Consider the following 15,727-nt stretch of genomic DNA (forward strand, 5'->3'; position numbering starts at 1 on the left):
GGCATATTTCCTTTGATTCATGGAGATGCCAGTTTTATTTCTAGCAATCTCAAAGCCTAGGAAGTACTTTAGATCTCCTAGGTCCTTTGTTTTGAAAGTTCTATCTAGCAACAACTTGATATTGTCAACTTCATTTATGTTATTTCCAGTGATTATGATGTCATCGACATATATAAGTATGGCTGTGATTAAATTCGTTGATGACCATTTTATAAACAGGGAATGATCCCCTTTGGCCTTATGATATCCTAGTTTTAAGAGAAATGTAGAGAGTTTGGCAAACCATTGCCTACTAGCTTGTTTTAAGCCATACAAAGATTTTTCTAATTTGCAAACTTGATTGGGCTTGGCAACCTGTAAACCTGGTGGAATAATCATGTATACTTCCTCTATTAAGTCACCATGTAGGAAAGCATTATTTACATCTAATTGTTTAAGAAACCAATTATGAATAGAAGCTAAGGATAGAAGAAGTCTTACAGTGGTGATTTTTGCCACAGGAGAGAAAGTTTCCAAATAATCCACTCCTTCAGTTTGAGTGTATCCCTTTGCAACTAACCTGGCTTTGTACCTTTCTATGCTACCATCTGCTTGATATTTTGTTTTAAAAACCCATTTGCATCCAATAGCTGTCTTATCAGGTGGTAAGTCAGTCAAGAGCCATGTATTATTTTCTTGTAATGCAGCAAGTTCTTTGGCAATAGCAGCTTGCCAATGTGTTGACTTAATTGCTTGAGAATAGGTTTTGAGTTCATTCTGGACAGTGAGGGATAAGGCTCTAGTTCTGGAATGTTTTGAAAATTTGGCATAGTCCAAGTAAGATGACAAAGGATACTTACTGTCATTGTTAGGGATGGTGCTCTTGTGTAAAAGGGCACAATGGTAGTCGTATAGGTATCTAGGTAATTTAGTAGTTCTACTACTTCTTCTAACAGGTGTATCATTATTTGAGTGAAGGTCCATGGATGGTTCATTGTGCTGAGAATGAGGGGAAATATGTAGGAGTGGTGTTGGTGAAGTTTGTGAACTAGGGGTATTCTCATGATTTTGTTCATTTTGAGGGGAAATAATAGGTTGAGTTTGGGAGGTAAAAACATCATCATAGATCATGTCCCTATTGTTTAAATCATCATTGTCAAAGTGTTCTTGGATAGTAGGTTTATTAGGGGATTTGTATGGGAAAACAGTTTCATAAAAGATAACATTCCTACTAGTATCCAGGGCCTTAGTGGTTAGGTCTAGGACAACAAAACCTTTTACCCCTTCTTTGTAACCAAGAAAAATACATTTATTTGCTCTATGATCTAATTTGGTTCTGTGGTGGGATTGGGTGCTAACAAAACACAGACTGCCAAATATTTTCAAGGTATGTAAATCTGGTTGCCTTTTGTATAGGATCTCATAGGGAGATCTTTTGTGTAATACAGGTGTTGGCAGAATGTTTATTATGTGAGTAGCATGCTTAACAGCATAAGGCCAGTAGATTTTGGGCAAATTGCTCTGTATTAGAAGAGCCCTTGCTACATTCAAGAGATGTTGGTGTTTTCTCTCTACCACTCCATTTTGTTGTGGAGTTTAGGTGCAAGAGGTTTGATGAAGCATACCTCTTGCAGAATAAAAGGCCTTCATAGCAAACTCAGGGCCATTGTCACTTCTAATGACTTTGATTTTGGCACAAAACTGTGTGTCAATCATGTGAACAAAACCTTGTAAAATTCCACTGGTTTCTGCTTTAGTTTTCATTAAATAGGTCCAAGTGAATCTAGCATAGTCATCTACAATAGTTAAAAAGTATTTGTGGCCATGTATAGAAGTAATGGACAAAGGTCCCCATATGTCAACATGCACAAGATCAAAGCATTTTAAAGATTGTGTATGACTTAAGGGAAAAGGTAATTTCTTTTGTTTTGATTGATGACAAACATCACATATATGGTTCTTATCAAAAGAAACAAAGGGAAATTCAGTCTTTATTGTATCCATACAGATATAAGATGGATGTCCTAGCCTATAATGTCAAAGGTTGGAATCAAGGACATTAGGCAGGTTGGCAACAGAAATGTTAATATGGTGATTGAATTTAGGTGTCTTCAACACATATAACCCACTGGATAGCCTAGCTGTACCAATCCTCTTCAGGGAATTCTTCTCCTGTATTAGACAGGATGAAGTATCAAATGATAGAATGCAAGAGGATTTGGTAGTTAATTTTGGTATAGACAGCAAGTTGTATTTAAAGGTTGGCAAGTATAATACATCATGGATGGTGAGGTTGTGAGTTATAATCACAGTTCCTGATATAGATGAAACTACCTCATTTCCATTTGGTAATTTGACACTTATAGGCACAATTTGTTTATATGTGAAAAAATTTGTTAGGCTAGAGTTTATGTGGTCTGTTGCTCCACTATCCAATATCCAAGATATGAATTGAAAGCTAGATTTAGAGATACCTGGAATTTGTTCATCATGGGATATTGATGTTGCTGATAGAGCATTGGTGTGAGCATTTTTAGTTTGTTGATCAAGTTTTGGAGTACTAACTCCTGTTTGCATTTGCAACATATCCACCATTCCTTGATATTGATGCTTGCTAAGGCCAAAGACAGTGTCATTTGCAATATAGTAAGGAGACATCCCCCATAATACTATATATATAAATGTAGTTATATATAAGCCAGTTATAGCCTAAACTCTAAAAATGGAAGAGGCTTCTGTGAGTTTCCAAAGGGAAACAATGAAGGGTATTGAATTACCCGAAAGAAGAAAATAGAAGAATGAAAGATATAATGCCTCTTGAACTTTATTGATATTGGAATTGATTGATTACAAAGTGAAACTAAACAAGAGTATTTATACAGAAAGGAAAAAGAGAGAACTTCCTAACTGAACTATAACTAACTTTAACTAACTTTTATTTACACATGTGGAAAATGTGAAAAAGAGTGCCAAAGAGAGATAGCAATCTCATGCCACTGTTTCTGGTTTCTCATGCCACTGTTTCTGGTTTTATAATGTATTGATGGAAGAACACTGTTGTGTGTGTTCTGAATTAATCAACCTATCTTCAATAGCTGGACATTTTGCAGCATCATTTCTGTATGCAATGTGTGAAGTGATTTCCTCATTATTTATAACCATGGCAGCAATCTGAACTTCTCTTCCTATAGCAGCAACATCTTTAATCAATTCTTCTGCATTGATAATTTTGTCCTGCATAATAAAATCATAGTTAGATTTGTGAATTGATAAAGAGTTAGCAAGGTGTGGCACATCATGGCCCTTACTTGGCACATGAGCACCATCAACCTTGACCAACAAGTTAACTTGCTTGGATGGCAAGTTAACTTGCTTGGATACATTGTTTTGCTGGATTATGATGTTGTTTGATATAAACTAGAATACTAAAGTTGAAGAAATAAGTCTTTCCTTCTCCTCAATTAATGTTAATGATATCACTTCATGTTCATGGTTTGTTGATGGGATATTTTAACGGTTTTGTTATTCATTCTCCTTAACTATCATTCACAAAAATGGTTTGAATGAAATTATTTATAATCAATATACTGATATATATTAATATATGTAGGCAATTAATAATGGACTTTGTTGTCTACTACCTTTGGTACAAAAAGGTTAATTCGTATTCAAAAATGATAAATATATTTGGCATTCTAATAAAATATGAATATTTAGGGTAAACATTAGCAAAAATGTATAATATATATAAAAGCTCTCCCACATAGAACAAAGCAGTCGAAAAATATTAAGCTACTTGAAAGAGCTAGGAACATCAAAGTAGGGAGGACTCAAATGATTTCTTCTTAATTGATTTATTTAAGCTAAGAAGAAGGTCCTAATCAATAAAAAGGATAACGGTGTTTGCTTGTGAGATTATGTATCACAAGGTCCCGTTCTCTTACTAAAGAAATATAATGATTTAGTCTTTTTTACTATAGAAGAGATATACTTGATCACCATTTCAATACGAGCCATACTCGTATTACGGAAGAGAGTAATTATGAAAAATCATTAAAAAATTAAAGGACAATAATATTTATATTCTTTAATTTATATTAAAGTTATATTTTTAATTTTAAAAATACATTAAAAATAGAAGGAAATGAACCCAAATAAGTTTACATATAAAGCCCTGTCAATAACGAAGCTTGTTATGTGTTCCTACAAACTTCTGTGTTTAATAATAGCAATATTTTCAAAATGTCTTACATATAAAATTTAGACCATTAACACTCTTTCTTTGCCGTTTGGTATATACACTTATAATATATTGATAGTGTATAAATATTACACTCTTTATTTACCATTGTGATATATTTTTGGGTTTTACAATAATTAAGATAATTAATATTTTCTTGGTTTGCAATAAGTTTCAAAATGCATATACTCTTAGTTTTCTTAAAGATATTGGTTATAAACCCCAAAAATTATATTTATTAGAAAATTAAACTCACCATTTTCTCATAGATATACCACTTTTCAGTAAAAATATACCTTTGTGGTTCCATAATCATTGCAGAAGGACAAAGAAAAAAATAGAAGGAACAAGTTGAAGAGACATAAAATACACGGTAAAAAACACTAATATATACTCAATTACTAAAGAGTATAATATTTAAACTTTTGTACACAACAACTATATATTATATATCATTTATTTAGAATAATTTTTTTTAATAATAATTAAATACGAATGATGAATAATATAATAATATATAAAATTCATACATTATTAGTACATATATATTTTTCCTTGTTATTAAATAAGATTTTAAAGAACAATTTGTATTATTATTTGAATTCGTAATGTTCTTGTAAGCTACTTGAACACCATTGGAGTCTCAAGTACGATCATCCCAAGGTGTTACACCGCTAATGAAGGTTGGACACAAGTTAGGTACTATTCTTGCACAGATTGGTATTTAGTGTTATTATCTCATAAAGTGTGTCATTTCATATGTAATTGTTAGTGATTGGTTGAAAAAATATATTTAAATTAAAATTTTAATAATTAATTATTTTTATGATCAATCACAAGTAATGACACATAAAGTGATACACTGTTTTAGGACAACATATATCCACCCTTTCTAAGCAGAGGCCAAACATAGAATAGACTTCATAAACAGTGAAAAATAAGTTGGAGTAATTTAGGTGCCATTTTAAATGGGCTATATGGGTGAGGAACAAGGATCTTATATATTCCAAAAAAAATGTCTCGATTCATTGCACTAATAATAGTGAAATAAAAATAAGAAATATAAAAGTATTTAAAAATTCTAATTGACATAACAATTTTAAATTTGGTTTCTACACTATATTTTAAATATTCTTGTTTTTGGAGATAAACCTTTCCAAGAGAGTATTGGGATCGAGATGATGACCTAAATGTAATCGATACTAAGATGTTAATGTCACTCTCAACCTTTTCATTATCTTGTCAAATTAAATAGTTGATTTAGTGTATGTGTAATTTTCTTTTTCCGTATAGTATATGGGAATATATCTTCTGTCATATAATTTGTGTTACTTCATGTGTCATAATGTATGATTAATCAGAAAAATATTTAATAATTAAATTTTAATTTAAATACATTTTTCAATCAATTATAATCTCATGACATATAGAATGATACACCTGATTTTTACTCTATACTATGTAGTACACATCTAATTATTTTGGATTGGAAGTATTAAATTTAGTTATTTGTAGATCAAGTTTTGAACAATATATTTGATGTTATATGTATTTATTATTTTCTCTTATTTGATTTTTTCTATTTATTTATAATGTTTGTAATTTTGTATAAACAAAGGATATCGTGTGTGGTTTGAAAACATGTCCTGTTCATGTAAGGGCCTTACATAGATATTGGGCCAGACTCATCCCTGTTGGAGGAGTTTGCTAAACTGGCCGGTTGCTTGTTACTTACTATTATTTATAGAGTAAATAACGATTTCAATCTCTAATATTTTTTGATTTTATTAGGTTGGTCCCTTAAAAATTGAAAAATATATAATAGCTTCCAAATTTTTTAAACGTGAGTCAAATTAGTCTTCATCAAGTGTTGTAAAATATGTTAAAAATCACTACTTTACACACATTTGAAATTTTTGGGAACCATTTTAGTTTTTTCAATTTTTGAGAGAGCATTTTGATAAAATCGAAAAATATGAAGGACTGAAATGAATATTCATTCTTATTTAAAAGAGTTCTTTAACTATCGATAATGAGTATACAAAACTGTTAACCAAATATCAACTTTAAGTTGGTATATTATTATAAGATTTTATTGGATTTACAAATATCAAGGTTAAAAATAAAATTCTTGCAAATAATATTATTAGAAAAAAGAAATCAGTTTATTATTCATATGTCATATACAAAAATCCTCAAATAACTATTAATGAACAGACATTAAAAAAATATATTTACCTATGTAATGACAACTAAGGAATTGAATTTTAAAGAAAAAAATTCATGGTGACATTATTGCGTTACTTAATTAATATGTGAAACAAATAAAATAGTCAAATTAATAGTGTATTATTATTATTATTATTTATAAACAAGTTAATGGTATAATATTTAATACAAGAAACCGAAGAGTATTAATATTGTTTAGGTAACTTAAAAAGTAAATAAATATTTTGCAAACAATAAAAATAAAAATAAATAAACGCATCTTAGTTAATATTTCATCTTTTCAATTGAAACAACTACTTGTTATTGATTGTTCCGTTCATATTTATATGTCATATCACAACAAATATATCCCATAAAAAAGATAACTATTGATTTACATGATGTTTATTGTGCTTTTTCTATTTATCATTCTCTGTATCTAATCATTGTTTTTTATCAAAAACATATTAAATAAGAGTAAACATGGAAAAATAGCAACCAATCCACTCTTGAGCTTCTAAATGGAACAAATTAATAAGAATTTTATTCTAAATAGTCAAATAAATAACAACTTATGTAATGTATCAGGAATCTTAAATGAATTTGTTGCACCTTAATAATTATTCTATTTTTCTTCCGAAACTGCATTGATGAAATTAATTTAATATGGTTACACAAATCGACAAGATGATATAGTGGTTGAGTAAAACTAGATTATTATATTATATAAAGAGTAGAATATTTATATATTGTAGTATAAAAATTTATACATAGTTAATATATTATTTACTATTCATTTGTATTAATTTTTTAAATAATCAATATAATAAAAAGTGAATGATAAATAATAAGGTAACAATATATAAAACTCTTATATGATAACATAATTTTTTCTTCTTATATTAATATCAAAATCAAAGTTTAACCCAAATAACTACACTTATTGGAAATAGACAACCACATTATATAAAAGATGATTAATCACCCTTCTAAAAGGCAAGGATACCACCGCAAAGAAAAAACACTAATGAGTGTAAAGTTTAGGAAAAAGTTATTTGTAAAATTGGGAAGCATGTGTGATCCAAAAGTGTTTCTCATATAGTAATAAAATAAATTTTGTGCACTAGTTCTTATCTTAAGGGTAATATTTAATATATTTTCAGATGAAGATTTATATATAAACAATGTATCATCCACTATTTATTTTTATTTTTCCTTAAAGAATTAATAATAATTAAATATGTATAATATATAATATACTAATAACATATAAAACTTTTATATTATTAATGCAAATATGTCTTTATATTATTTTAACATTGATTTTAAATCATTTATTATTTTAAATTCTAGAAGTCTCTACTTAAAAAACCAATAATTTAGCATTTAAAAAATAAAATATTTAAAAAATATTGTACCTTGATACGTTTTAGTTAATCTACTTAAATTAACTCTTTTTTCACTTAGATTTTGAACGAAAAAATTAATTAAAATCTGAAAAACTAACAGCTAAAAATTTATTACCACATATAATCAATCAAAGTGAAAATATTTGAAACTTAATTCAAAATTTTCACTAACTTATTTTTCATCATATAATCCCATTCAAAAGTTTTTTCATAACACACATTCACTCCATCCATTGTGGCCTCCTATAGATTTCACATACACAAATCCAAAAGGGAAAAAATAATGAAATACAAAAAAGTTAATTTAATTGAAATTAAATAAAACAATGGAAAATAAGCAAGTGAAAAGGAAATAAAGGTATATAGTGTATTTTGTTATTTTTTTGTGTGTGAATAAAAGTAGCAAATTTTAGCTTATAGTGATTCTGAGGTGATCCTAAACTAACGAAAAAAGCGGAAGATCATGCAAACTTACACTTAAAAGTTGATCACTTTTTCATCAGTAATGGTCCCTACCCACTAGTCATGCTATGCTCTCTTCAACTTCTTCTTCTTCTTCTTCATGGATTCTTCGCCGACCACTTTACTCACCAATCTCCTTGTTTTCAACAATACCATTCAACAAGGTTATCCCCACTATTCATTTCACAACCTTGATTTTTGTTTTCCAATTTTCACTTGTCATTTTCATCGAAAAATTTGATCTTTTTTCATGGGGTGGTGATTCTTAAGTTTTCTATTGATTAATTATTATTATTATTATTATTTTATATTTGTGGGTTCACATTGCAGAGTTGATGAGGAGCGTGCATGTGTATGAGGGAGGAAGGAAAGTAGAAAGAGAGTTTGTGTTTTCAGAGAATGGCTCCTCCTATGTGGAAATGAAGAAAGCTACCCCAATTCTTATTTTACTCAATAATTTTTGTGTTTCTCAGGTTTCTGAAGAGTATCAGAATGGAGTGTGGCATTGTATCTTTGCCTTTCACTCTAATCACATGCCTCAATTTTCAAACATTCCACCCTTGTTATTGGTCACAAGGTACATATCTATCTACCAAACCCAAATAGTCCTTGTTTATTAGTTAGTTAACCCTTTCAATGATGATACATGCGTTTTAACCAAAAAGCTTATTTTTGGTTACAATTTATAGCCAATGCGGATCCTCTAATCCTTCTCTTATGAGAAGGAAAGGTTAATTTTTTTGGACTTTTGGTATAAAATTGTAGGTCCTACCCAACTTATGATGGGTCACCCCATTATAAACGGTTTCTTTTTCCTCTCTCAGAATCTGAACAGTGCCCTCTCCAAGAGAGGGTCCATTTTTTTGTTTAATAACAGTTTAGTGTATTGGATTAGAGAAGTGTGGTAGTGGAGTAATGGTGAAAATGATGTAAAATCATTTCTAAAATATATCACTTTGTAACTCTTTTTGGTGCCTACTTTTTAATCACAACAAGCATAACAAAGTAAAGGGTTGATAGTTTGTTATCTGAACATGTTTATTCTAGATTTACTGTTTGTCCTCACTAATAAAAAAAGGTTACTGAGATTGACAAAGTTGTTGGTTGAAGCAAATGGTATTTGCTTTCACAGGAAAGTGTACATTAGATGTGTCTTTATGTGAAAACTAAAATGGCATTATTTTCCTACTTAACCAAACAACCAAAAATAGGGGATGCATTCATAGGGAATTTATAATGTTTTACGTATGTCCCTATCTCGTGTTGGAGATTCTTAATCTTAAACCTTTTTTAGATTGTTGAGAAGTATTTTTCATATAATGTCTCTGATCTCTGTTAATATCATTTTGTTTCTCTTCTTATCCAGAGTCAATGTAATTTGTTCACTTAACCATTGCTAACTTGGCATTCAAATTATATATTTCCTGTAATTGTCTGTTATATTTACGTGACTGGTTTAGTGAGACGCAGAGGAATAACGAGTACTGCCTAATTTACAATGTGAGAAGGGAAGGTGAATCAAGTGATAAAAGGAAGGGAACATGAATATATGCTTAGAATTTCTCTGTTTTATTTAGACTTTTAAAGAAGGGGAAGGAATTAGAGTGATTAGAAAATCCCCCCGAATTGAGGTCCGAACAAGTTGAAATTAAAAATGAAAATATTCTTAAACAATTTGAGGGAAAGGTATGTCTTACACTCTCTCTCATTCCATTTGCTCTGGGGTCTGTTTCGAAAAAGATTAAAGGGAGGGGATGTAGAAAACAACTATCTTTGAATAAGCTTACCCTCTCCTTCCATAATTATGTAGCTTGAACATCATTCGAATTTGGTATGACATGCAAATGTTCATATTATTGTCTTATCTTGTTATCTCAATTTTCTTGTATAGCTCATAAAACTTTGAGTAACTATAAGTTTTACAACTGTATAATGAGTGCTACAAACTAAGTTATCATATATCTAACTTGCCTTTCTTTTTCTTCTTCTTTAATTTTTAGAAATCCAAAGCTTCAGACAATTCCAAACTTGCATAATGATCTCCATATGATATACAATTTGGGCTGGAAGGCAAAAGAAAAGGATATACCACAAGGATCTTCAAGGGATGAATCGGAAGGAAATAGTAACGACCTCCAACCATCGCAAAGTGTCTTGCCCGTGCTTTACCAGGATCTCAATTGTCTTCCTTATGAAGAAGACGTGTCTGACTCTGAGTTTCAGGACAATGAGATGAATGATGAAAGCTTACCAGGTTTAGAGTCACTGCTCTCAGTAATAGACATAAAATATTTGTAACTAATTGATTTTTTCACGGTTCATTCTGCAGCTATGCTATTCAATCGACATAGTCTTTGAATTCGTTTGGTGAAATCCAGGCTTTACAGTGTCTCCTAGTTTCGACTGTCATGACAATATTGTTGTTGTAACTGAAGTCTATGGTTCTGAATATTTTGCAACTCAAATGCAGCAATCCTTTTTTATGATACATGCGAATTTTTTTTAGTTTTTTATCTTTTGATGTTTCTGTATTTTATTAGAATAATATTACTAACTACAGTCCTGTATATTGCATTGTTCCCAATTTTGAATGTATTGTCCATTTTGTTCCAGAAGTTTGGTCTTTGCTGTATGTAGTTCATTTCTTAAAATGTAATTATGAATACTTAAATTATTGTGCACTATGTTGCCAAATGATCTCTAGTCTACTAGCTCAGCCTGTACATTAATTCTCTTATGCGCGAAGCGTCCTAATGTTGAGTTAATCATGTCATTTATAAATATTTACATTTGACTGATTCGGTGAAAGGTTGCAGGTTTCACAGAGAAGAAAAAGAGGACACCTAGTGACCACATAGCAAAAATTGCTTTATCAGATTTGATCAAGTACTTCGATATGCCAATTGTAGAAGCATCGAGACATCTAAATGTCGGGCTTACTGTTCTAAAGAGAAAGTGCAGAGAATTTGGTATTCACCGCTGGCCTCATAGGAAAATTAAATCACTTGATAATCTCATTCATGATCTTCAGGTTCTTCTTTAATTCCCCCCTTTTTTGAACGCTTTCCCCCTTCCTTAATATGATGGCTATCACTCAGTTGCAAGGTACACGCATACTAAAATGAAGAAAACTTTTATCCACTTGCATCTACCTCTCGAAATTATATTTATTTATGAGCATTGGTGTAATTTTGAAGTGCCTAACCTGCATCTAGAAATATTATTATTTGAAATGTAATGACTAATGAGGTAATAAATGTCAACACATTTGAAGTTGGCATGGTTTAATTCCTGAGTCGTGTCATATGCCATTCACTTGAAAGTGCTGTTCATGATTGTTAAAAGTTCTTTGAAGCCCAATGCTTAGGGAAAGCTTATACATTTCAAACCATGGAAAAAACACTTTGAATTTTACCATAAAGAATTTGGTGAATGCATTATGCATGTTGAACTGTTGAAGTGCAGTTTGAAGCATTAACTGGGCTCTCAACCCAATGTTAGCTTATACTTTGGGTCATTCTATAGGTCATGTTATGGAATTTGACTTTGATTTACTCCAATCTTTAAAACTTTGAAGCAAAATAAATAAAATAAACAAAGTGGTTATGCAAGGGAGGAGGATTTCGGTCGTGTTGCTTCTTGTTGTATAGTGAATTGTAGTAGCTTAATTAGGAAAAAAAGAAGGGGAAAGCTATTTGAACACCCATGGCCAGAAAAGAATGATACGAAGATGAGGCATATCATATATTTTTCCATTATACTGTCTGATATTTTCAGTATGTTGGTCATACCTGATACATTCGATGTCTCGAGTTGGGTCTTGTAGATTCTTTCAATATTCGTTTGAAACTTAAACATTACATCATATATACTATTTGAGGTTTGCATGGATAGGTAACATTTGACATCAATGATAAATAACAAGTTTGGATAATAATACTTGTATATTTGTATTGTCTATTTTCTGAAGGCTGTTGCATGTGGTCTATACTCTATAAAACCTTTGCCTTTTGCTTTATTTGTTTTTAATTCTACTGATTACAAGCATATTTTGAGTTAAAATTCATTTGAACAACCTTATACTATTAAAGTTTTCCACACATTCACTGATTCATATCGTAGGAAGAGGCAAAACAGCAAGAATCAAAGGACAAGGCTGCAGCCATGGCTGTAACAGAAAGGAAAAGGATGCTGGAGAGTGAAAAAGAGAACATAGAGAAGAAACCCTTCATGGACATACAAACTGAGACCAAGAGATTCAGGCAGGATGTTTTCAAGAGAAGGCACAGAGCTAGAGCTAGTGAAAAGCGGAGTTCTACACCGGCCGCCGCCACTTAGCATCATCTTGCAAGTGGTAGATTATATTAAATTTAAAACCTATACAAGCTTAGCTTCTTATTTGTCATTTTGACCTCTACAAATTTACTTTGACATATATATGGATTTCTATGATAGTGAGCCTTGACAATAAGGAAGGTAAATGTAAAGCCTTGTAACTCAGAGGTCATCGGCGGAGTTAGTCTCTTCGCCTGTAGGGTTAAAGTTGTATACATCGATTCCCTCTCCGAGTACTTGGCGGACTTTATATGTATGTGGATTTGATATCTACTCAAGGCATGGAAGGAATTTATAGTATATTCTCTAAATTGTTGCTTCCTTTTTTGATTTATTTTATATGGAAGTGGAAACTGTTAGAAGCACAGTCAAAGTGAATAAGATATTTGAAAATTTAGGTGGTTTTAGTCAACAAGTAAGTATGATGTAAAAATCTAAGTATTTTCCTATGAATAATGTTACACCTTCCTTGATGCTTCTTAATATTAGAAGCAAGATATGATTGTTATCTCCATTTTCCATTAAAGTCAAAAGTGATATCTGCTTTAATTGATTTCATAGTTGAGGAATGTGGCATAATTGGCTTGGTGCATTTAAATTCTCTTCATCTACCAACTTTAATTGCTCAATAACTATGTCTATATTCAATTTTTGTTCAAGACCAGCACTTGTTTCCTTATCCTTTGAATTTGTTCCTCCAAATCCCAATTCTAACATCCACATTATGATATGACTAACTCTCCCGCGTAGGTTTTTCCGTAAGCAATACTAGAACCTGAGACTTTTCTTAAAGAAAATCAAGGTTTGGATCAAGAAGTGACATATTTATTTTCGCTGATTGTTGTCGATGTTATTTTGTTAGTGTTCTTTGGTAAAGAACAACCATAATGGTTGACATGGAAGAAGAAAGAATAGAGTTAATTAAGTGTTAACATTGATATCTCAGTAACCTTAGAGATATTGTTTATGCATGTCCATAGTTTAAAGTTCACCAATGTGGATGTTTTAATTTAATTTGATTTATTTATGAAATTTTGCACGTAAATGACTCTATGTCTTCTGCTCCTAGCTGTGAGGAGAATCATGCGTATGAGCTTGACAGTGCTGGATCTTTGGGAACATTAATCTTGAAAAGTTAACCTTTTAAGCAGATTATTATGAAATTCAGTTTTTTGGACATTGAAAAGTTGCTTATCAGTTTTACAATTAGTATGCCCAATGGAAAGTGCTTAGTGTTAGGAGAAGCAAGGGTGGGAACAATAAGTAGGAGGGTGTATTCTCAATTACATATGTTTGTCTCCGATAAAACCTGAAATTGTGCTAACTGTAATAAAAAAACATGTAAAATTTTAGAGGACTCGAAAAAAACTTTAAAACATTTCATTCTCTTTCACTTAATTCCCAAATAAGGGAAATATTTTCTAAAGTTATCTATTATCTACCCCTACAAAACAAGGTTCACAAAGTGTAATGGGTTGTTGATTATTTTGATGCTTCTGCCAAATTTTGGAAGAATGACTTATGTATGTATAATAACATGATGCACAGGTGATGCTAAATTGCTAATACAACATTTAAGTAATTTAAAGTAAAATATACAGGTCCAACTTTTAAATAGGAAAGCACAAACCTTATTTTTTGAACAGTGTAATATATTTGCAATGTTATAATACTATAAAGCTTTATATACACTCAATACATCATTCACTATTTATTTATATTATTTTTTAAGACTCGGCCGATGCATATATATTTTTCTCAAAATAGATAAATGAACGTATAAATAGAGTTGCTAGAAAAAAGAGCAACATTTAAATTCTTCTTCTCATGAAACAGGCAGTCAAGTTAGTAAAATATTGTCCACACCTTAACACGGCGTGTTCGATGACTTTAATTTCAACATATGTGTCTACTGTACTATGGTTCATTGTACCAGGGCATGCGTGTGTAAGGTTCTAGATATTATCAAGTGTCCCCGTCATTGGTGGTCCTAACCAATAAAATCTGTGTATTGATAAAGTAAAAATCACTTACACTATCAATACATTTTTAAATCCTAAGTTCTTTATAACAACAACATCATTTAACAAGTATCAGGATATAAATTTCTATAAATAAAGAAAACAAATAAAGAAATATCAAGTTGGATAGATTTGAGCAAATTGGGCAACATATTTATGCATGAAGATACAGTATAAAGTTTATTCATGTAGAAAAAAAGTTTACTTATAACTTATATGCTTCTCAAATGTCCCACGTTGCAGTATACACTAGGCTTCGACATGATACCCCTCTTTCACATTGAATGATTAGGACAAGGCCAGCTCTTATCTTTCAACAATTTGTGTATGCAATCTTTTTTAAATTCCAAATTTAATCATCTAATTCACTACATATCCAAAGATTAAGTCCTAATTATATATAAACCATTTTCAATTACAAAAGTTACACATAATATTATCTGTTGTCTAATAGAATTACATGTTCGTTGTTGTTGTTGTAATAGTCTAATTCAGAACAGAATGACATATATGGAGATGTATGTATATAGAAACAACTAATAAAACTTTGTCAACACATTAAAAATATAATTTCAATTAAAATTTTATTATAAATAATAGCACCAAAAAACATAAATATACTTATCTCCAAATATGATATCGTTTATCTTAGAAAAGCCATTATCACATCAACTACAAATATAAGTGTAATTTTAAAACTTTAATATATTTTTTTTCTCGAAAAATATATTATATTTTGTTTTTAGTCTCTATAATAATTTTGAGTTTTGATTCTTACACATTTTAAAAAACTCAACTTTAATCTGGCTAACACCATCTACTATTAGCAATCTAAAGTATTAATTAAATGGCCTCTATTATTTTTTAAAGTCTATTAAAAATTGTGATGAAAAATAATATGAATTGACACTAAAGTTGTAAACTTGTAATGATGATGGGCGTGTGAAGTAGTATTAAAGTTGTGACGTTTGCAAAACGCGTGTAGAACTCGGCTGCATAGTATGAACATCGAAGCAACATTCTATAGCATATATATATGATTGATATTTAACAAAAATGAAAGTGACACTTTT

The 15,727-nt window shown here is 30.4% G+C and overlaps 1 protein-coding gene across 1 annotated transcript; it reads left to right on the forward strand.

The window, feature by feature from the left end:
- Window positions 8,216-12,928, forward strand: LOC109330643 (protein RKD5-like). The gene is made up of 5 exons (XM_019564895.1): window positions 8,216-8,462; window positions 8,629-8,875; window positions 10,299-10,552; window positions 11,115-11,329; window positions 12,421-12,928. Exons 1-5 carry the CDS (start codon window positions 8,399-8,401, stop codon window positions 12,634-12,636), a joined length of 996 nt encoding a protein of 331 aa, XP_019420440.1. The 5' UTR covers window positions 8,216-8,398; the 3' UTR covers window positions 12,637-12,928.

Source organism: Lupinus angustifolius, chromosome LG17, assembly GCF_001865875.1.
Source record: "Lupinus angustifolius cultivar Tanjil chromosome LG17, LupAngTanjil_v1.0, whole genome shotgun sequence".
Lineage (NCBI taxonomy): Eukaryota > Viridiplantae > Streptophyta > Magnoliopsida > Fabales > Fabaceae > Lupinus > Lupinus angustifolius.